The following is a 25,398-nucleotide window of genomic DNA, read 5'->3' on the forward strand; positions in this document are numbered from 1 at the left end:
AATATAATGATGACAATGGATCAGTTACAATATAATGATGACAATGGATCAGTTACAATATAATGATGACAATGGATCATGATCAGTTACAATATAATGATGACGATGGATCAGTTACAATATAAAGATGACAATGGATCAGTTACAATATAATGATGACAATGGATCAGTTACAATATAATGATGCGATGGCTCAGTTACAATATAATGAACACTGAACTGTAGGTCAAACAGGATGGACATTGGGTAATTAGTACTAACGCTGAACTGTAGGTCAAACAGGACGGACATAATTAGTAATAACGCTGAGCTGACGGTCAAACAGGACGGACATTGGGTAATTAGTACTAACGCTGAACTGTAGGTCAAACAGGACGGACATAATTAGTAATAACGCTGAGCTGACGGTCAAACAGGACGGACATTGATTAAGTACTTACACTGAGCTGTAGGTCAAATTTCAGCATCCCAAAGTAACCAAATATAGTCCAACACATTCGCTGCATCAACGTCTGAGCTCCCACAGTACGGAAAATCAAACGTCCGGAATCAAAATAGTGTTTAGCTATGAGAATGGCTAGCACTATCATAAATGGACTAAGTACAGAAGTAATGATGAGTCGAACCTGAAAACAAACAGAATCACAAGACTTTAAAGCAAGAGAAATAAGCATAGTCAAGGGAAAACAAAACCTTCCCTCAAATCCACACTTTAAGCATTTCATTATACTTATACAGAAAGGAGAGCTAAAAATATCTGTAAAACAGGATGTTACTATATCTGTTTCCTGTCATTAAGACCCCAATGCAGCCAAAATTTAAGGGAAAACTGAATCAAACAGGCTCTAGTGACCTACATTTCATTTTGTAAACTTAACGAGAAAACTGAAGACTGAAAAGTTAACAAGACAAGAGATCCCAGAGGGATCTTGGCGCCCACCATTGAATGATCTTTATAGGTTCCATGTCAGATTGATCTTTTCTCTACTTTTCCCTTCTAAGTCTTACTAATCTGTGTAAATTCAGAAACAGCCCTCTAGTACTTTTCAAACAAGGGGTACCTATATATAAAATTTAGGATTTAGCGATAATGGCTGTCTGTCCGCCATGTTGCTTTCGGATTGGTCCCAAAATGCAACACCAGGGACCAAGGGGAACATACATATGAAATTTGAGAAAGATCCCTTCAGCACTTTCTTAGAAATAGCGATAACAAGTTTCAATTGTCAAGATCTAAGATGGCTGCCTATCGGCCATGTTGTTTTCCGATTAGTCTCAAATTGCAATATGAATAACTAGGCACCGAGGGGAACCTACATATGAAATTTGAGAAAGATCCCTTCATCACTTTCTGAGAAATAGCGATAACAAACTTCAATTGTCAAAATCCAAGATGGCTGCCTGTCGGCCATGTTTTTTTTCGATTGGTCTCAAAATGCTTTATGCATAACTAGGCAGCAAGGGGAACCTACATATGAAATTTGAGAAAGATCCCTTCAGTACATTCTGAGAAATAGCGATAACAAACTTCAATTGTCAAAATCCAAGATGGCTGCCTGTCGGCCATGTTGTTTTGCGATTGGTCTCAAAATGCAATATGCATAACTAGGCACCAAGGGGAACCTACATATGAAATTTGAGAAAGATCCCTTCAGTACCTTCTGAGAAATAGCGATAACAAACTTCAATTGTCAAAATCCAAGATGGCTGCCTGTCGGCCATGTTGTTTTCCGATTGGTCTCAAAATGCAATATGCATAACTAGGCAGCAAGGGGAACCTACATATGAAATTTGAGAAAGATCCCTTCAGTACTTTTTGAGAAATAGCGATAACAATTTTCAATTGTCAAAATCCAAGATGGCTGCCTGTCGGCCATGTTGTTTTCCGATTGGTCTTAAAATCCAATATGCATAACTAGGCACCAAGGGGAACCTACATATGAAATTTGAGAAAGATCCCTTCAGTACTTTCTGAGAAATAGCGATAACAAACTTCAATTGTCAAAATCCAAGATGGCTGCCTGTCGGCCATGTTGTTTTCCGATTGGTCTCAAAATGCTTTATGCATAACTAGGCAGCAAGGGGAACCTACATATGAAATTTGAGAAAGATCCCTTTAGTACTTTCTGAGAAATAGCGATAACAAACTTCAATTGTCAAAATCCAAGATGGCTGCCTGTCGGCCATGTTGTTTTCCGTTAGGTCTCAAAATGCGATATGCATAACTAGGCACCAAGGGGAACCTACATATGAAATCTGAGAAAGATCCCTTCAGTACTTTCTGAGAAATAGCGATAACAAGAATTGTTTACGGACGGACGGAGGGACGGAGGGACGGACGGACGGACGGACCACGGACCACGGACGCAGGGCGATTTGAATAGCCCACCATCTGATGATGGTGGGCTAAAAACTTAAGACTGAAAACTTAACAAGAAAACTGAAGACTAACAAGAGGTCCAACGGGCCTTAACGGTCCTCTGACTACCTTGAGTACATCATACTACTATAGCAAGTAATTAAAGGGGCATTTCTTGGTGCGAGATCAGAAAGATGCATCAAGAGGCCCAATGGGCCTGAATTGCTCACATGGCTCTACAGCAACTTTGAAGTTAATTGAGGTCATTTCTGCAAATACTTTGCTGATTACCACTTTATTCAAATATCTTAGTAGGCTAGGTTAATTTATGTCAATGAAATTTCTAGTCCTTCATCCAGCATGCTGTTGGCCTAATATCACATAATGGAGTCTCTTGCTATCAAAAAATCATTGTTTAAAGATTTAAGCCTATTTGTCCTCTGTGATTTTTTTTTTTTTTTATGGTTTTATTTGCACTTTAGAGGCCTCCAGCCCACAGTACCATTTCAATATACAATAAATTTTGACATCACATAAAATATATATACAATTCTAATATGATATAATTACGTTTTCCAATGCTCAATATTTCAGTTCATCTTGGAATTTCACTGTACTTCAGTTAATTCATGCTATCTATTAACTATTTTGGTTTCACAAATTGATATATTTGACTTCAGTCTCTTAAAGTGTCATATTAAGCTATATGTTTGTTGTAATTGAGTAATTCCAGAATTAGTTGTTTTACTGGCATAATGCCTGAGGACTATTATGTCATGGTTAATATTTCATTTTTTACATCATTTGCCTTCTTAATAAAGATTGCAACATTTCTCAGTATTAAGTTATCATCTGACCCGAGTAATTTCACCAAGTTACCTAGGGAAGGGTTTACATAGCACCAACGGGGAATGAATGCAACTCGTATATCCCTCAGTATTGGGCACTTCAACATAAAATGAAGTTCATCCTCCACCTCCTTAGAATTACAGATTTTGCACAGCCTCTCCTCACGTGGAATGCCTATTTTCCTACCTAGATCGATTTCTAGTCTGTGTGTGGAGCAGCGAAGATTGGCAAGGGCATACCTTAAGGTGAACAACATGTTACTTAAATATTGCTCTGTCATGATATACGGTTTGATTTTGCAGTAAAAATCACACTTTGACGAGTTATGAATGTACTCCCGACCATTTTTGTAAATTGATGTCACAGAGTCGACGCCTGAACAACTCCATAAATGCCTACATATTGGAATTGCCACACTAATCCAAAACCATTGCTAAAAAGGAGGTGTTTGATTTTGGTGCACCATGTAGTTTTTCCATGTTGATTGAGATTGTAGAGCATCATATAATATTGTTTAGGGAGACGATTTTGGTCCATTTTGAATAGACGCAATAAGTACTTAATTGGTTTACACATGTACTTCACACACAACTCGTGACGTCCACACTCTCCAATGGCTATATTATTATTGGTGTTGATACCAGTACATAGGATCCATTTACAGAATCTTTGATGGACAGCTTCTATGTCCTTTTGGTATTCAGTTCCCCATATTTCAGCTCCATAGAATAGAATCGGAGAAACCATGGAATCAAATAGTTTGAATGCCACCTTGGGATCTCTTCTACCAAGTTTCACAAGACAACTTTTTACCATATTTAATGCCTTGGACGCTTGTTGGGCAAGCGTTTTACATGCTTTACTCCATTTCAGACGACACGAGAAGAGAAGCCCTAGATATTTATAGTAACTAACATTTGTGATGGTGTTACCATTATAAAACCACTTTTCAGATGCTGAGAGATAGCCACCATTTTTAAACACAATCACATTGGTTTTATCCAAGTTGACCTTCATATTCCACTTCTTGCAGTATTTTGCCAGAATGTCAAGTTTCCTCTGTAGACCAATAACCGTATCACTTATCAGTACTAAGTCATCTGCGAATAGCAGGTGGGTTAAGTTTCGGAACACTTCTGATACACAGATCCCTGTACGATACTCAAATTCCTCATTTAGCATGTGTGAAAGTTCGTTAATATAAATGGCAAATAGTAGTGGACTTAAAATACATCCTTGCCTCACTCCAGAACTACAATCAAATGGATGTGATAACGAGCCGTCAGACAGTTTAACTTCAGCCTTAACATTCGAGTACATGTCATGTAGCACAGATAATATCCGTCCATGTAGATTGTTGTGTATCATTGCATAGAATAATTTATTTTGGTCGACACAGTCAAACGCTTTGGCAAAATCCACAAATGCACAGTAAAACTTACGGTAAACCTCCGATTAATTCGAACACACGGATAGTTCGAACACACATTTTTTTCTAGAAAAACAATAATTTTTTAGCTAGTAATAGTTTGACCTCTGGCTGTTTATAACTGACACCATTTCGGATAGTTCGAACTTGTCAAATGAAGAACGTAAAGTAAGATTTTTTCCCCCGTAAACTCCATTGAAAGCTCGTGACGACTCAGCCCCGATGACCGGCCCAGAAAAAATGCCAACATTTAAATTTGATCAGCAAGCACGTTTAGCGCTAGGTTATTAGATTGTATGCGTGATCATTAGAATGCGTCTGTGATTTAATATATGCCACATATTTTAGCGTTAATTCAGTTTTTTTTTTACATTCCAAAATACACCACGCACGAGACAGCTGATTGCAAATTTAGGCCCCGACAATGTATAAATAACATGCGATATTTGTATTCGTGCTGTATGGCAAACTAAGAAATCGTCCCTGTATTTTCACATATAACTAGTGTTAACTTAGCATTATGATTATCTAATTGTGACTGGACATCTCTTAAGTATTGCCAATCAAAGTATTACCTGAAAACCTGCGACCTCACGCTAGGTAAGCAGGCCACGCGAGGTGTCGCTTGCGGTAAAGTTGAAAGGATCGGCTGCCCGATCGTGCTGAGTGACGTGAAGAGCATTCATATCAATTTAAGTCAAAACAATCCACAGGTGTCCCAATTAGTGATGGATAATTTTGCAGGTATCAACTATGTTTGGTAGATAATACGACTGGGCATATTTAAAAGCAGACATGTTGATGTTCTGACCTAATTTTACCAACATATATCGCCTATTTTTACAGTAGTGCTTTCATAAACGCAACAAGTTATGTAGACTGCTTTAGATGTATTAAAGAGACCATTTATCACAATAATATAGCGATAGTTTCTGATTCAGATAAAAAATATAACCATGCAAAGATTATACTGTACAAATGTTTAACTTTTGTGTCACAATGAAACGTGTACTGTACTGTTTTGGGGCCTGCTGTAGCTACGCATTAACCGAGCGGCTTCGTGCAATAACCATCATAATTATCGTGAAATGAAGAACGTTTAACGATCAATTAACATTGAATTAAATAAAATACTATCATTTTACTAACTTATAAATGTGCCATTGTTCAGACCGCCGTTGTTACGTATCAGATTTACGATGGATGTGTTTGTGTCTAATGATTTCACTCTGCCGAGATTTTCGCTGATATTGACTCGAGTAGTTCGAACTCACACTTATTTTCTGAAGCATAATTTCGAATAATTTGAACTGGTTCGTCAATATTTATTTAATTTTGTTCGAACTAACTGGAGGTTTACCGTATTTCCTTTTTTAGACAGGTATTTCTGTACTAAAGATTGTAGATTGAAGATTTGGTCCACTGTTGAGTAACCTTTGCGGAAGCCGGCCTGCTCTTCCGGTAGAATATTGTTCCTGGCTGTCCAGTTAGTTAGATGTGCACATACAATTTTTGTAAATATTTTACTCATTACTGATAATAATGATATACCTCTGTAGTTGCCAGTGTTGTTGACATCACCTTTTTTAAATAACGGAATAATGATACCTGTGTACCAAGCTTTTGGGACTTTGCCACTACTAAGGATAAGATTGAACAGTTTACATAGTAATTTGCTCATACCTATATGTAGAGTTCTTTTGTAGAATTCTCCAGGAATGGCATCCTCACCGGGTGATTTATTGTTTTTCAGACTTCTGATTGCAGCCGTGACTTCATCATCCGTTATATTGTCATTACATGTAAGTGGTGAATTTAAGTTGGCGGCAACACACGTCTCACAGTGTTGATTATCTCACATAGAAAGTCTGACACACGTGTGGTGAATTCATCTTCAACAGATTGATCTACTGGATTCAGAAGATCTTTAAAATAATTTCTCCAATCACTTGGGTTGATATTGTTAGTGACAAAGTCCCCTCGTTTGAGAATACACTTGATTTTATTCCAGAAAACACGAGTTTTTGTTGCTAGCAGAGGTTGTAAGCTCACTTTCAAATGTTGCATTATAGTCTTTGCGTTTACTTTGGCACGTAGATTGATATGATTTTTTGGCATTGATGTACTTTTCAAAGAATTCCGGACTATTAGTTTTTCGAAAGTCATTTAAAAGTATACACTTTCTAGGTTTTAATTCCTCGCACTCTTTGTCGAACCACAATGCATTTTGGATGGTAGGCTTAACCTTCGAATATTTCATTTTGGCTTTTAAGTACCCACATCCCAAAGTAATTTGGTGATTTCACAAGTCAGGACATCTACATCTGTACCATCACCTAACAATACACTGTTGAACCTCTCTTTAAATTCATCGCTATTTACTTCTGATGAGAAGGTAACTGAATTTTCAGGTTTCCACTTAAATTTGTTGTATACAGTACTACCAATGTCTGTAGATGGGTCATTATCTAGAGGACTGTCTGCAATTTTTATCTCAAAACATACAGGGAAGTGCTTAGAAATGTCACAAGACAATACATCTAATTTTTCAACATGCCTAAACAATGTCCCATCCTCAAGCACATAATCTATCTGACTACCACTCGTGCCACTGATATATGTAAGATTTCCTTCGGTGTCAGGAGGGATTTTCCCATTTGCGATCAACATATTATGTTCAGCACACATTTCAACTAGTTCATACCCAAAGTTATTTAGATGTGAGTCAGTATTGTTACGGATTGTATACATATTTTGTGTGTCTGTATACGCATACCCTAGACCAGGAATATAGTTTGTATCATCATCAATAATAAAGTCTCTTAGGGTACCTGATTTGGCATTTAAGTCACCAGCTACTACAACATCATAACCACTAAATTCACTCTTCATATCGTTAATGGCAGTTTCAAGCATTGTTATACCACTATCCTTTGTTTATCATAATAGAACACTGAACCTTCAGGTGGTAAATAAACAAACCCAATAATTATGTTCGAAGTAGCACCAGTTCTGTTTAAGTCAATCTTTAACCATATCATTTCATCATATTTCTCAGGCTTTATTTGCGTCACAAATGGTTCAAGTTCGGATTTGATAAATACAGCCACACCTCCAGATACTTTATTCAGATTAAGTTTTCTCATATTTTCAAAAGCAATACACCCCTTAAAGGCATTGTTAAGTTCCTTAGTTTTCTTTTGAAATGTTTCAGTGAATGCAAAGATATCTGCATCTTTTATCACTTCATTTAATTCATGAAAATGATTTTTGAGTTTATATAATAAACCTTCAATATTCCACACAATACATTTCAAACAGTTTTTATCCGAGTTAAAAGTAGCTGGTACTGCACTATTTACACACTGTGGACCTTGGCCTCCCCGCTATTTATCCTGCACATTTGACCGTTGTACTGGCACAATGTTGTCCGAGTCCCTGTCGTCACACCTGTATAGTTTTCCATCAATCAATAGCTTGTCATAGCGCATTGCTACTTTAGATCCTTTCTCTCTGGCTTCTGTAAAGAACGAGCTCAACTTCTCCTTCTCCTCCTTTACTTGGAATGGGAAATCTTCATTAATTCTAATCTGACCATTTTTATCCAGTTCGTTTTTGCTTTTAGGATCACGAGTTTGTCCGAGAATTTGAGAAATTGAACACAAATGGGTCGGGGTCTACTTGCTTTACGACCAACACCTTGCACGTGGTCAAACTCTAGTCCCTCAACCACACTTTCATTGAGATCCATTTTATCAGCAAATAATGTTTTTACCGTCTGTTTCGTTTCATCGAATGTTTCAAACCCGTCTTTTTCAGGAACACCAAACACCATAATATTGCGTCTTTTGGTTTCTTTTTCGAGTTCATATGTTTTTTGGGCAATATTATTTACTTCAGTGTTAAGTTCGTTTGTCTCTAGCTCTAAATTGGGCTGGGCGAACTCGCAGCGAAGCCACCATTGGCGCCATTGGCGGTACATTTAGAATTGCGTTCACCCCCACAAAGTGTTCCAATTCTGACTCTCCAGGTAGTGACACTCACCCCCATGACTCGCTTAGTGATCTCTAATGCAATACTCCCCTATAACATCCGACAAAAGTTCGATGGGTATGTCTAAAATTGTGTTTTCAGAGAAAAGTTACTGAGCACTTTTTGGAAAACGTCCATTGCACGTGGTGACGTCACAGGAAGTCCCCTCTGTGATCTTTAATGTAGGTCAAGGTCATTCATTTGAACAAACTTGGTAGCTCTTCACCATAGCATGCTACAGACAAAATATCAAGTCTCTGGGCCTCTTGGTTATTGAGAAGTCTTTTGAAGATTTTAGCCTATTTTACCCCTGTGACCTTGAATATAGGTCAAGATCATTCATTTGCACAAACGTGGCAGCCCTTCACCCCAGCATGCCACAGGCCTAATATCAAGTCCCTTGGCCTCTTGGTTAGTAAGAAGATGTTGTTTCAAGATTTTTTCTATTTGACCCCTGTGACCTTGAAAGAAGGTCAAGGTCATCCATTTGAACAAACTTGGTAGAGCTTTACCCAAGGAAGCTACATGTAAAATATCAGTTCCCTCAACCTTCTGGTTATCAAGGAGAAGTCGTTTTGAAATAGCTTACGGACGGCGCAAGGGCAGATGGCAGACGGGGGACCAGATGACCTAAAAACTTGACGAGAAAACTGAAGACTAAAAACTTGTAATCATGACAAGAAAGCTGAATAATTTGTCGCTGATGATATTCTGATTTAATGTCTGAAGAAATTATTTTTGTAACAACCATATCCACTTCATTCAAAACATTTCTAAGCATCAAATTTTCCTACAATATTTTATTGAATTATTCAAACCGACAGCTATCAATCTCGTCTATATTATTCCCCGTCACCCGTATACGACCAACTATCAATCTCATCTATATTATTCCCCCTCACCTGTATACTACCAACTATCAATCTCGTCTATATTATTCCCGTCACCTGTATCCTTCCAACTATCAATCTTGTCTATATTATTCCCCTCCAACTGTATACTAGCAACTATCAATCTCGTCTATATTATTCCCCCTCACCTGTATACTAACAACTATCAATCTCGTCTATATTATTCCCCCTCACCTGTATACTACCAACTATCAATCTCGTCTTAATATTCCCCATCACCTGTACACTACCAACTTTCAATCTCGTCTATATTATTCCCCTCCAACTGTATACTACCAACTATCAATCTCGTCTATATCATTCCCCGTCACCTGTATACAACCAACTATCAATCTCGTCTATATTATTCTCCATCACCTGTATACTACCAACTATCAATCTTGTCTATATTATTCCCCATCACCTGTATACTACCAACTATCAATCTTGTCTATATTATTCCCCATCACCTGTATACTACCAACTATCAATCTCGTCTTAATATTCCCCATCACCTGTACACTACCAACTATCAATCTCGTCTATATTATTCCCCATCACCTGTATACTACCAACTATCAATCTTGTCTATATTAATCCCCATCACCTGTATACTACCAACTATCAATCTCGTCTATATTATTCCCCATCACCTGTATACTACCAACTATCAATCTTGTCTATATTATTCCCGGTCACCTGTATATTACCAACTATCAATCTTGTCTATATTATTCCCGGTCACCTGTACACTACCAACTAACAATCTCATCTATATTATCCCTGTCACCTGTACACTACCAACTATCAATCTCGTCTATATTATTCCCCATCACCTGTATACTACCAACTATCAATCTCGTCTATATTATTCCCCATCAACTGTATACTACCAACTATCAATCTCGTCTATATTAATCCCCATCACCTGTATACTACCAACTATCAATCTTGTCTATATTATTCTCCATCAACTGTTTACTACCAACTATCAATCTCGTCTATATTATTCCCTGTCACCTGTACACTACCAACTACCAATCTCGTCTATATTATTCCCCATCACCTGTATACTACCAACTATCAATCTCGTCTATATTATTCCCCATCACCTGTATACTACCAACTATCAATCTTGTCTATATTATTTTCCATCACCTGTATACTACCAGCTATCAATCTTGTCTTTATCATTCCCCGTCACCTGTATACTACCAACTATCAATCTCGTCTATATTATTCCCTGTCACCTGTATACTACCAACTATCAATCTTGTCTATATTATTCCCCTCCAACTGTATACTACCAACTATCAATCTTGTCTATATTATTCCCCTCCAACTGTATACTACCAACTAACAATCTTGTCTATATTAATCCCCATCACCTGTATACTACCAACTATAAATCTTGTCTATATTATTCCCCATCAACTGTATACTACCAACTATCAATCTTGTCTATATTATTCCCCGTCACCTGTATACTACCAACTATCAATCTCGTCTATATTATTCCCCATCACCTGTATACTACCAACTATCAATCTCGTCAATATTATTCCCCATCACCTGTATACTACCAACTATCAATCTCTTCAATATTATTCCCCATCAACTGTATACTACCAACTATCAATCTCGTCAATATTATTCCTGTCACCTGTATACTACCAACTATCAATCTCGTCTATATTATTCCCCTCCAAACGTATACTACCAACTATCAATCCTGTCTATATTATTCCCCATCACCTGTATACTACCAACTATCAATCTCGTCTATATTATTCCCCCTCACCTGTATACTACCAACTATCAATCTTGTCTATATTAATCCCCATCACCTGTACACTACCAACTATCAATCGCATCTATATTATTCCCAATCACCTGTACACTGCCAACTATCAATCTCGTCTATATTATTCCCCGTCACCTGTATACTACCAACTATCAATCTTGTCTATATTATTCCCGGTCACCTGTACACTACCAACTATCAATCTCGTCTATATTATTCCCCATCACCTGTATACTACCAACTATCAATCTTGTCTATATTATTCCCGGTCACCTGTACACTACCAACTAACAATCTCGTCTATATTATTCCCCATCACCTGTTTACTACCAACTATCAATCTCGTCTATATTATTCCCCATCACCTGTACACTACCAACTATCAATCTTGTCTATATTATTGCCGGTCACCTGTATACTACCAACTATCAATCTCGTCTTAATATTCCCCATCACCTGTATACTAGCAACTATCAATCTTGTCTATGTTATTCCCCGTCACCTGTATACTAGCAACTATCAATCTCGTCAATATTATTCCCCATCACCTGTATACTACCAACTATCAATCTCGTCAATATTATTCCCCATCACCTGTATACTACCAACTATCAATCTTGTCTATATTATTCCCCATCACCTATATACTACCAACTATCAATCTTGTCTATGTTATTCCCCCTCACCTGTATACTACCAACTATCAATCTTGTCTATGTTATTCCCGGTCACCTGTACACTACCAACTATCAATCTTGTCTATATTATTGCCGGTCACCTGTATACTACCAACTATCAATCTCGTCTTAATATTCCCCATCACCTGTATACTAGCAACTATCAATCTTGTCTATGTTATTCCCCGTCACCTGTATACTAGCAACTATCAATCTCGTCAATATTATTCCCCATCACCTGTATACTACCAACTATCAATCTCGTCAATATTATTCCCCATCACCTGTATACTACCAACTATCAATCTTGTCTATATTATTCCCCATCACCTATATACTACCAACTATCAATCTTGTCTATGTTATTCCCCCTCACCTGTATACTACCAACTATCAATCTTGTCTATGTTATTCCCGGTCACCTGTACACTACCAACTAACAATCTCATCTATATTATTCCTGTCACCTGTACACTACCAACTATCAATCTCGTCTATATTATTCCCCATCACCTGTATACTACCAACTATCAATCTTGTCTATATTATTCCCCATCACCTGTATACTACCAACTATCAATCTGTTATTTCCCACCTGTAATCCACATCATCTTTCTATATTTTCCCCTACTACACAACACTCTTTTTTCCCCACCTGTACCTACAACTCAACTCGTCTATATTATCCCATCACTGTAAACCCCACCTCTTTTTTCCCCCATACTCCCCAACTTCTTTATATCCCTTATAACCCAAATATCAATCTTCATATTTGCCTTACTGTATAAAACATTCTTTTATTTTCCCCCGTCCCACCATACCCTTTTTTTCCCCTACCAAACCCCCTTTCTAATTCCCATCACCTGTATACACACATCTCTTTTATTTTCCATCACCTGTACACCATTTTTTTTTTTTTTTTTTTTTTTTTTTTTTTTTTTTTTTTTTTTTTTTTTTTTTTTTTTTTTTTTTTTTTTTTTTTTTTTTTTTTTTTTTTTTTTTTTTTTTTTTTTTTTTTTTTTTTTTTTTTTTTTTTTTTTTTTTTTTTTTTTTTTTTTTTTTTTTTTTTTTTTTTTTTTTTTTTTTTTTTTTTTTTTTTTTTTTTCACTATCAATCTGTCATATTATTCCTCACTTATCTACATATCATTGTCTATATATTCCCCCACTTATCTACCAATAAATCTTTCTATTTAACCCATCACTACACCAAAATTCATTTATCCCCCACTGTACTACCACACATCTTGTCTATTTATCCGCACCTGTAACTACCAACTATCATCTGTCTATTATTCCTCACCTGTAACTACCAATATATCTCGTCTATATCCCCCACCTGTATCACCACTATCAATCTTTCTTATCCCCCTCACTGTATACTACACTACAATCCGTCAATATTATTCTCACCTTATACTACCAACTATCATCTCGTCATATTTCCCCCCCAAACTCCAACACATCTCTATATATTCCCATCACTTATACACCAACTATCATCTGTCTATTTATCCCCTCACCTGTACACACTATCAATCTTGTCTTTATCCCTCACCTTCACTACAACTACAATCCATCTATTTTCTCACCTTACCCCACTATCATCGTCTATATTTCCCCTCCCTGTAACACCACATCATCTTGTTATATTATTCCCTCACCTGTATACAACTATCAATCTCGTCAATTATCCCTCACCTGTATACTACCAACTATCAATCTTGCTAATTATCGGTCACGTCCACACTAACAATCTTATTAGTCCCTCACCTGTTACTACCCAATCTCGTCTAATTATCCCCACCCTTCACCAACTATAATCTTGTATTAGGACCTGTAACTACAACTACAATCTCGATATCCCCAACACGCATACCAACTAACATCTCGCAATTATTCCATCACCGTTACCACTACAAGTAAATATTCCCCATACCTAACTACAACTATCATCTTGTTATTATTCCCCATACTTAACTACAACTATCATCTTCTATGTATTCCCGTCACCTGTACACTACCAACTATCAATCTCATCTATATTATTCCTGTCACCTGTACACTACCAACTATCAATCTCGTCTATATTATTCCCCATCACCTGTATACTACCAACTATCAATCTTGTCTATATTATTCCCCATCACCTGTATACTACCAACTATCAATCTCATCTATATTATTCCCTGTCACCTGTATACTACCAACTATCAATCTTGTCTATATTATTCCCCATCACCTGTATACTACCAACTATCAATCTCGTCTATATTATTCCCCATCACCTGTATACTACCAACTATCAATCTCATCTATATTATTCCCCATCACCTGTATACTACCAACTATCAATCTCGTCAATATTATTCCTGTCACCTGTACACTACCAACTATCAATCTCGTCTATATTATTCCCAATCAAATGTATATACTACCAACTATCAATCTCGTCAATATTATTCCCCCTCACCTGTATACTACCAACTATCAATCTTGTCTATATTAATCCCCATCACCTGTACACTACCAACTATCAATCGCGTCTATATTATTCCCAATCACCTGTACACTGCCAACTATCAATCTCGTCTATATTATTCCCCGTCACCTGTATACTACCAACTATCAATCTTGTCTATATTATTCCTGTCCCTGTACACTACCAACTATCAATCTCGTTATTTATTCCCGTACCTGTAACTACCATATCAATCTGTCATATTATCCCTACCTGTATACTACCAACTATCAATCTGTCTATATATTCCCCATCACCTGTATACTACACATCAATCTCGTCATATTATTCCCCTCACCTGTATACTACCAACTATCAATCTCGTCATTATTCCCCATCACCTGTATACTACCAACTATCAATCTGTCTTATATCCCCATCACCTTAACTACCAACTATCAATTGTCTATTTATTCCCCTCACTTATCTACCAACTATCAATCTGTCTATTTATTCCGGTCACCTGTAACACAACTACAATCTCTCTATATATCCCGTCACCTGTAACTACCAACTATCAATCTCGCTATATTATTCCCTCACCTGTATACACCAACTATCAACTTGTCTATATTATCCCTCACCTTAACTACCAACACAATCTCTCTATATTATTCCGTCACCTGTAACTACCAACTATCAATCTGTCTATATTTCCCATCACCTGTATACTACCAACTATCAATCTGTCTATATATTCCCCATCACGTATACTACCAACTATCAATCTGTCATATTATCCCATCACCTGTATACTACCAACTATCAATCTCGTATATTATCCGTCACCGTAACTACCAACTTCATCTGTCTATATTATTCCCATCAATGTTTACTACAACTATCAATCTCGTCATATTATTCCCTCACCTGTATACTACCAACTATCACTTGTCTATATTATCCCCATCACTGTACACTACAACTATCAATCCGTCTATATTATTCCATACCTGTAACTCCACATCAATCTGTCTATTATTCCCGTCACCTGTATACACCACTACAATCTGTCTATATTTCCCGTCACCTGTACACTACCAACTATCAATCTCGTCTATATTATTCCCCATCACCTGTATACTACCAACTATCAATCTTGTCTATATTATTCCCGGTCACCTGTACACTACCAACTATCAATCTCGTCTATATTAATCCCCCATCACCTGTATACTAACAACTATCAATCTCGTCTATATTATTCCCCATCACCTGTATACTACCAACTATCAATCTTGTCTATATTAATCCCCATCACCTGTACACTACCAACTATCAATCTCGTCTATATTATTCCCGGTCACCTGTATACTACCAACTATCAATCTTGTCTATATTATTCCCGGTCACCTGTACACTACCAACTAACAATCTCGTCTATATTATTCCTGTCACCTGTACACTACCAACTATCAATCTCGTCTATATTATTCCCCATCACCTGTATACTACCAACTATCAATCTCGTCTATATTATTCCCCATCAACTGTATACTACCAACTATCAATCTCGTCTATATTATTCCCAATCAACTGTATACTACCAACTATCAATCTCGTCTATATTAATCCCCATCACCTGTATACTACCAACTATCAATCTTGTCTATATTATTCTCCATCAACTGTTTACTACCAACTATCAATCTCGTCTATATTATTCCCTGTCACCTGTACACTACCAACTACCAATCTCGTCTATATTATTCCCCATCAACTGTATACTACCAACTATCAATCTCGTCTATATTATTCCCCATCACCTGTATACTACCAACTATCAATCTTGTCTATATTATTCCCCATCACCTGTATACTACCAACTATCAATCTCGTCTATATTATTCCCTGTCACCTGTATACTACCAACTATCAATCTTGTCTATATTATTCCCCATCACCTGTATACTACCAACTATCAATCTCGTCTATATTATTCCCCATCACCTGTATACTACCAACTATCAATCTCGTCTTAATATTCCCCATCACCTGTATACTACCAACTATCAATCTCTTCAATATTATTCCCCATCAACTGTATACTACCAACTATCAATCTCGTCAATATTATTCCTGTCACCTGTATACTACCAACTATCAATCTCGTCTATATTATTCCCCTCCAAACGTATACTACCAACTATCAATCCTGTCTATATTATTCCCCATCACCTGTATACTACCAACTATCAATCTCGTCAATATTATTCCCCATCAACTGTATACTACCCACTATCAATCTCGTCAATATTATTCCTGTCACCTGTACACTACCAACTATCAATCTCGTCTATATTATTCCCCCTCACCTGTATACTACCAACTATCAATCTTGTCTATATTAATCCCCATCACCTGTACACTGCCAACTATCAATCTCGTCTATATTATTCCCCGTCACCTGTATACTACCAACTATCAATCTTGTCTATATTATTCCCGGTCATCTGTACACTACCAACTATCAATCTTGTCTATATTATTCCCCATCACCTATATACTACGAACTATCAATCTTGTCTATATTATTCCTGTCACCTGTATACTACCAACTATCAATCTTGTCTATATTATTCCCCTCCAACTGTATACTACCAACTATCAATCTCGTCTATATTATTCCCCATCACCTGTATACTACCAACTATCAATCTCGTCTATATTATTCCCCTCCAACTGTATACTACCAACTATCAATCTCGTCTATATCATTCCCCGTCACCTGTATACAACCAACTATCAATCTCGTCTATATCATTCCCCGTCACCTGTATACAACCAACTAACAATCTCGTCTATATTATTCCTGTCACCTGTATACTACCAACTATCAATCTTGTCTATATTAATCCCCATCACCTGTATACTACCAACTATCAATCTCGTCTATATTATTCCCCATCAACTGTATACTACCAACTATCAATCTCGTCTATATTATTCCCGGTCACCTGTACACTACCAACTATCAATCTCGTCTATATTATTCCCCATCACCTGTATACTACCAACTATCAATCTTGTCTCTATTATTCCCGGTCACCTGTATACTACCAACTATCAATCTTGTCTATATTATTCCCGGTCACCTGTACACTACCAACTAACAATCTCGTCTATATTATTCCCCATCACCTGTTAACTACCAACTATCAATCTTGTCTATATTATTCCCCATCACCTGTACACTACCAACTATCAATCTCGTCTATATTATTCCCCATCACCTGTACACTATCAACTATCAATCTCGTCTATATTATTCCCCATCACCTGTACACTACCAACTATCAATCTCGTCTATATTATTGCCGGTCACCTGTATACTACCAACTATCAATCTCGTCTTAATATTCCCCATCACCTGTATACTACCAACTATCAATCTTGTCTATGTTATTCCCCGTCACCTGTATACTAGCAACTATCAATCTCGTCAATATTATTCCCCATCACCTGTATACTACCAACTATCAATCTCGTCAATATTATTCCCCATCACCTGTATACTACCAACTATCAATCTTGTCTATATTATTCCCCATCAACTGTATACTACCAACTATCAATCTCGTCTATATTATTCCCCATCACCTATATACTACCAACTATCAATCTCGTCTATATTATTCCCGGTCACCTATATACTACCAACTATCAATCTCATCTATATTATTCCCTGTCACCTGTATACTACCAACTATCAATCTCTTCAATATCATTCCTGTCACCTGTATACTACCAACTATCAATCTCGTCAATATTATTCCCCATCACCTGTACACTACCAACTATCAATCTCGTCTATATTATTCCCAATCAACTGTATATACTACCAACTATCAATCTCGTCAATATTATTCCCCCTCACCTGTATACTACCAACTATCAATCTTGTCTATATTAATCCCCATCACCTGTACACTACCAACTATCAATCGCGTCTATATTATTCCCAATCACCTGTACACTGCCAACTATCAATCTCGTCTATATTATTCCCCGTCACCTGTATACTACCAACTATCAATCTTGTCTATATTATTCCCGGTCACCTGTACACTACCAACTATCAATCTCGTCTATATTATTACCCATCACCTGTATACTACCAACTATCAATCTTGTCTATATTATTCCCCATCACCTGTATACTACCAACTATCAATCTTGTCTATATTATTCCCCCTCACCTGTATACTACCAACTATCAATCTCGTCTATATTATTCCCCGTCACCTGTATACTACCAACTATCAATCTTGTCTATATTATTCCCCTCACCTGTATACTACCAACTATCAATCTCGTCTATATTATTCCCCGTCACCTGTATACTACCAACTATCAATCTTGTCTATATTATTTCCGGTCATCTGTACACTACCAACTATCAATCTCGTCTATATTATTCCCCATCACCTGTATACTACCAACTATCAATCTCGTCTATATTATTCCCCGTCACCTGTATACTACCAACTATCAATCTTCTCTATATTATTCCCCTCCAACTGTATACTACCAACTATCAATCTCGTCTATATTATTCCCCATCAACTGTATACTACCAACTATCAATCTTGTCTATATTATTCCCCCTCACCTGTATACTACCAACTATCAATCTTGTCTATATTATTCCCGGTCACCTGTACACTACCAACTATCAATCTTGTTTATATTATTCCCGGTCACCTGTACACTACCAACTACCAATCTCGTCTATATTATTCCCCGTCACCTGTATACTACCAACTATCAATCTCGTCTATATTATTCCCTGTCGCCCGTATACTACCAACTATCAATCTTGTCTATATTATTCTCTATCACCTGTATATACTACCAACTATCAATCTCGTCTATATTATTCCCCATCACCCGTATACTACAAACTATCAATCTTGTCTATATTATTCTCTATCACCTGTATATACTACCAACTATCAATCTCGTCTATATTATTCCCCATCACCCGTATACTACAAACTATCAATCTTGTCTATATTATTCTCTATCACCTGTATATACTACCAACTATCAATCTCGTCTATATTATTCCCTATCACCCGTATACTACCAACTATCAATCTCGTCTATATTATTCCCCGTCACCTGTACACTACCAACTATCAATCTCGTCTATATTATTCCCCGTCACCTGTACACTACCAACTATCAATCTCGTCTATATTATTCCCCGTCACCTGTATATACTACCAACTATCAATCTCATCTATATCATTCCCTTCACTTACGTATATTACTTTCACCTCTAATAAATTCAGAAAACCATAAAACAGACAAAAACAGAAGGTGTGTTTCGTAACAAGGTCTACTCCTCTCTGGTATAATCTTAACAAGAGACAGTCTCTTCAGAAACAAGCTCTACGTAAATAATCAGAAACAAGCTCTACGTAAATAATCAGAAACAAGCTCTACGTAAATAATCAGAAACAAGCTCTACGTAAATAATCAGAAACAAGCTCTATGTAAATAATCAGAAACAAGATCTACGTAAATAATCAGAAACAAGCTCTACGTAAATAGTCCAAAACAAGCTCTATGTAAATAATCAGAAACAAGCTCTATGTAAATAATCAGAAACAAGCTTTATTTAATAATCAGAAACAAGCTTTACTTAAATAATCAGAAACAAGCTCTACGTAAATAATTAGAAACAAGCTCTGCGTAAATAATCAGAAACAAGCTCTACGTAAATAATCAGAAACAAGCTCTGCATAAATAATCAGAAACAAGCTCTACGTAAATAATCAGAAACAAGCTCTACGTAAATAATCAGAAACAAGCTCTATGTAAATAATCAGAAACAAGCTATACGTAAATAATCAGAAATAAGCTCTACGTAACTAATCAGAAACAAGCTCTACATAAATAATCAGAAACAATTAAGCTCTACGTAAATAATCAAAGTGCAGGTGTTCTACAGGGAGCCCTTATTCCAAGACTAACAGTACCGGACTAAAACACAGCTAAGCTAATTCGAGGGATATAATTGATTTAACCAGTTAATCAAAATGTTCTGATATAGATTTGATAAAGTAGAGGCATACTAGATAATATTATAATACACATGCATGGTAACAGACTTCATCAATAAAACACTAATCACTTAGCAAATGAATGGATGAATCCAGGAAAGGCCAAAACATCATTTGAATATTGAGTATATGTAATTTGTTTTTCAAAAAAAAAATATCTTCAAACTCAAGGTGTGCATGCATAAAAAAAATATCTGTTTTTTGTTCCATGTAACTGATAGACGGTATCTACATACAAATAGAAACATATAGTTTGAATTCCTTGCTAGGTGTTTTCCTGGTCCAGCTGAACAAGTGCATAACTCTCCAATAAAGTCAGTGAAAGTAGGAATGGACATTTGGAGGCGATGACCACCTTTCAGAAAAAGTGATGAGAAATTTCAACTGTCAATAAAAAAAAATTGAATATTCTTCAGATTGTCAGACTCGGCTAGTTTATTTTGCAAAACTTGTTGTCCTGACAAAAATTTAGTGGACACAATTACGGTTGCTGTATGTTGTCAACATGACAGATAATTAAATATGCTTTACACCAAAATGGAGTAGGAAAAGACTTAAAATTGACAACATACCATTTTGACAGGATCCCTTCTCCCCAGGGAAAAGTTCAAGATGATGTACAGCCAGACAATGACTGTAGAGATGGAGAGAACAAGGATTTCATACGGGCGCTCCAACATGATGCCTTCGATCAGGTACCACAGACAGAACACTGAAACAAGCAGAAGATTGCAATCTAGTGGATTACACTTGTTTTATTGGGTAGTCAAGGCTTTTCATTTTAACAAACTTGGTAGCATGCATGGTATAGGCACATTATAAGGTCTCTATGCTCCATGGTTTTTTAGAAGATATTGTGTATACGAATGGAATGACGATGGACGCAGCACCATGGCATCAGCTCACTTGCAACTATCACTTAATCCAATAACTACATGTAAACCATGGTCCACTACCAAATAACTACATGTTTACCATGGTCCACTACCCAATAAATACATGCATACCATGGTCCACTACCAAATAACTACATATATACCATGGTCCACAACCCAATAACTACATGTATACAATGGTCCACTACCCAATAACTACATGTATACCATGGTCCACTACCCAATAACTACATGTATACCATGGTCCACTACCCAATAACTTCATGTATACCATGGTCCCCTACCCAATAACTTCATGTATACCATGGTCCACTACCCGATAACTTCATGTATACCATGGTCCACTACCCGATAACTTCATGTATACCATGGTCCACTACCCGATAACTACATGTATACCATGGTCCCCTACCCAATAACTTCATGTATACCATGGTCCACTACCCGATAACTACATGTATACCATGGTCCACAACCCAATAACTACATGTATACCATGGTCCACTACCCGATAACTACATGTATACCATGGTCCCCTACCCAATAACTACATGTGTACCCATGGTCCACTACCTAATAACTACATGCATACCATGGTCCACTACCCAATAACTACATATATACCATGGTCCACTACCCAATAACTACATGTATACCATGGTCAACTACCCAATAACTACATGTATACCATGGTCCATTACCCAATAACTACATGTATACCCATGGTCAACTACCCAATAACTACATGTATACCATGGTCCATTACCCAATAACTACATGTATACCCATGGTCAACTACCCAATAACTACATGTATACCATGGTCCACTACCCAATAAATACATGTATACCATGGTCCATTACCCAATAACTACATGTATACCCATGGTCCATTACCCAATAACTACATGTATACCATGGTCCACAACCCAATAACTACATGTATACCAATGGTCCATTACCCAATAACTACATGTATACCATGGTCCACAACCCAATAACTACATGTATACCATGGTCCACTACCCAATAACTACATGTGTACCATGGTCCACTACCCAATAACTACATGTATACCCATGGTCCACTACCCAATAACTACATGTATACCATGGTCCACTACCCAATAACTACATGTAATATTACCATGGTCCACTACCCAATAACTACATGTATACCATGGTCCATAACCCAATAACTACATGTATACCATGGTCCACTACCCAATAACTACATGTGTACCATGGTCCACTACCCAATAACTACATGTATACCCATGGTCCACTACCCAATAACTACATGTATACCATGGTCCACTACCCAATAACTACATCTATACCATGGTCCTCTACCCAATAACTACATGTATACCATGGTCCACTACCCAATAACTACATGTATACCATGGTCCACTACCCAATAACTATATGTATACCATGGTCCCCTACCCAATAACTACATGTATACAATGGTCCACTACCCAATAACTACATGTATACCATGGTTCACTACCCAATAACAACAGGTATACCATGGTCCATTATCCAATAACTACATGTGTACCATGGTCCATTATCCAATAACTACATAACATGTAGATAACCTTTGACCTTATGGCTCTGTTTTGATACCATTTTTAAGTCAATCAGAGCATGTATATTGCTAGGTTATCATGACATTTACCCTTGGAGATTCCAGTAATGATCATTCAACATAAACTTTGTACATGTGTATCCTGTAAACATGCCTGTAACTGGCTGCGTGCACCACAGCATAAGGTCTTTGAGTTAAGATATGTAAACGCGCTGAACTCTAGATAGAAAAATATATCTGGTGTTGGTAAATGGCAAGTCACATGTCTACTTACCTGTACTTAATAGCAATACTAAAGCAAAAGAGAAATCATTGGAGCTCTTAGGTAAAATGATCAGCTTCCAGATGGTGAGTACCAGTGTAGCCAGTAAGGAAAGACCGGCCAGCAGTATAAACACATACTCCTTCTTCTGTAGGTCACTCAAAGTCCTTCTCTGAAATAAAACTTATTGTCATCAATGGGGAATATTCACTGTCATCAATGGGGAATATTCACTGTCACCAATGGGGAATGTTTACTGTCACCAATGGGGAATGTTTACTGTCACCAATGGTCAATGTTTACTGTCACCAGTGGGGAATGTTTATTGTCACCAGTGGGGAATGTTCACTGTCACCAATGGGGAATGTCTACTGTCACCAATGGGGAATGTTTCTGTCACCAATGGGGAATGTTCACTGTCACCAATGGGGAATGTTTCTGTCACCAATGGGGAATATTTACTGTCATCAATGGGGAATGTTCACTGTCACCAATGGGGAATGTTCACTGTCACCAATGGGGAATGTTTACTGTCACCAATGGGGAATGTTTCTGTCACCAATGGGGAATGTTCACTGTCACCAATGGGGAATGTTTCTGTCACCAATGGGGAATATTTACTGTCATCAATGGGGAATGTTTACTGTCACCAATGGGGAATGTTCACTGTCACCAATGGGGAATGTTTACTGTCACCAATGGGGAATGTTTCTGTCACCAATGGGGAATGTTCACTGTCACCAATGGGGAATGTTTCTGTCACCAATGGGGAATATTTACTGTCACCAATGGGAAATGTTTACTGTCACCAATGGGGAATGTTTACTGTCACCAATGGGGAATGTTTACTGTCACCAATGGGGAATGTCTACTGTCACCAATGGGGAATGTTTCTGTCACCAATGGGGAATGTTCACTGTCACCAATGGGGAATGTTTCTGTCACCAATGGGGAATATTTACTGTCATCAATGGGGAATGTTCACTGTCACCAATGGGGAATGTTCACTGTCACCAATGGGGAATGTTTACTGTCACCAATGGGGAATGTTTCTGTCACCAATGGGGAATGTTCACTGTCACCAATGGGGAATGTTTCTGTCACCAATGGGGAATATTTACTGTCATCAATGGGGAATGTTTACTGTCACCAATGGGGAATGTTCACTGTCACCAATGGGGAATGTTTACTGTCACCAATGGGGAATGTTTCTGTCACCAATGGGGAATGTTCACTGTCACCAATGGGGAATGTTTCTGTCACCAATGGGGAATATTTACTGTCACCAATGGGAAATGTTTACTGTCACCAATGGGGAATGTTTACTGTCACCAATGGGGAATGTTTACTGTCACCAATGGGGAATGTTTACTGTCACCAATGGGGAATGTTAGCTGTCACCAATGGGGAATGTTTACTGCCACCAATGGGGAATGTCTACTGTCACCAATGGGGAATGTTTACTGTCACCAATGGGGAATATATACTGTCACTAATAGGGAATGTATACTGTCACTAATAGGGAATGTTTACTGTCACCAATGGGGAATGTTCACTGTCACCAATGGGGAATGTTTACTGTCACCAATGAGGAATGTTTACTGTCACCAATGGGGAATGTTTACTGCCACCCGTGGGGAATGTTAACTGTCACCAATGGGTAATGTTTACTGTCACCAATGGAGAATATTTAATGTCACCAATGGGGAATGTTAACTGTCACCAGTGGGAAATGTTTACTGTCACCAATGGGGAATGTTAACTGTCACAAATGGGGAATGTTTACTGTCACCAATGGGAAATGTTTACTGTCACCAATGGGGAATGTTTACTGTCACCAATGGGGAATGTTTACTGTCACAAATAAGGAATGTTTCTGCCACCAATGGGAAATGTCTACTGTCACCAATGGGGAATGTTTCTGTCACCAATGGGAAATGTTTACTGTCACCAATGGGGAATGTTTACTGTCACCAGTGGGGAATGTTTACTGTCACAAATGCGGAATGTTTCTGCC

At 37.4% G+C, this 25,398-nt stretch overlaps 1 protein-coding gene across 1 annotated transcript in view; it reads right to left on the minus strand.

The window, feature by feature from the left end:
• Nucleotides 1–25,398, minus strand: part of LOC117345333 — a 60,637-nt gene that overhangs the window by 22,852 nt on the left and 12,387 nt on the right. The window contains exons 2-4 of the mRNA XM_033908400.1: nucleotides 23,394–23,553; nucleotides 21,204–21,343; nucleotides 441–626 (exon numbers count right to left, since the gene is read on the minus strand). Coding sequence (XP_033764291.1) covers nucleotides 441–626; nucleotides 21,204–21,343; nucleotides 23,394–23,553 — 486 coding nt within the window. The remainder of the gene's footprint in view (nucleotides 1–440; nucleotides 627–21,203; nucleotides 21,344–23,393; nucleotides 23,554–25,398) is intronic.

Source organism: Pecten maximus, chromosome 16 (genome assembly GCF_902652985.1).
Source record: "Pecten maximus chromosome 16, xPecMax1.1, whole genome shotgun sequence".
In the NCBI taxonomy this organism is placed as follows: domain Eukaryota; kingdom Metazoa; phylum Mollusca; class Bivalvia; order Pectinida; family Pectinidae; genus Pecten; species Pecten maximus.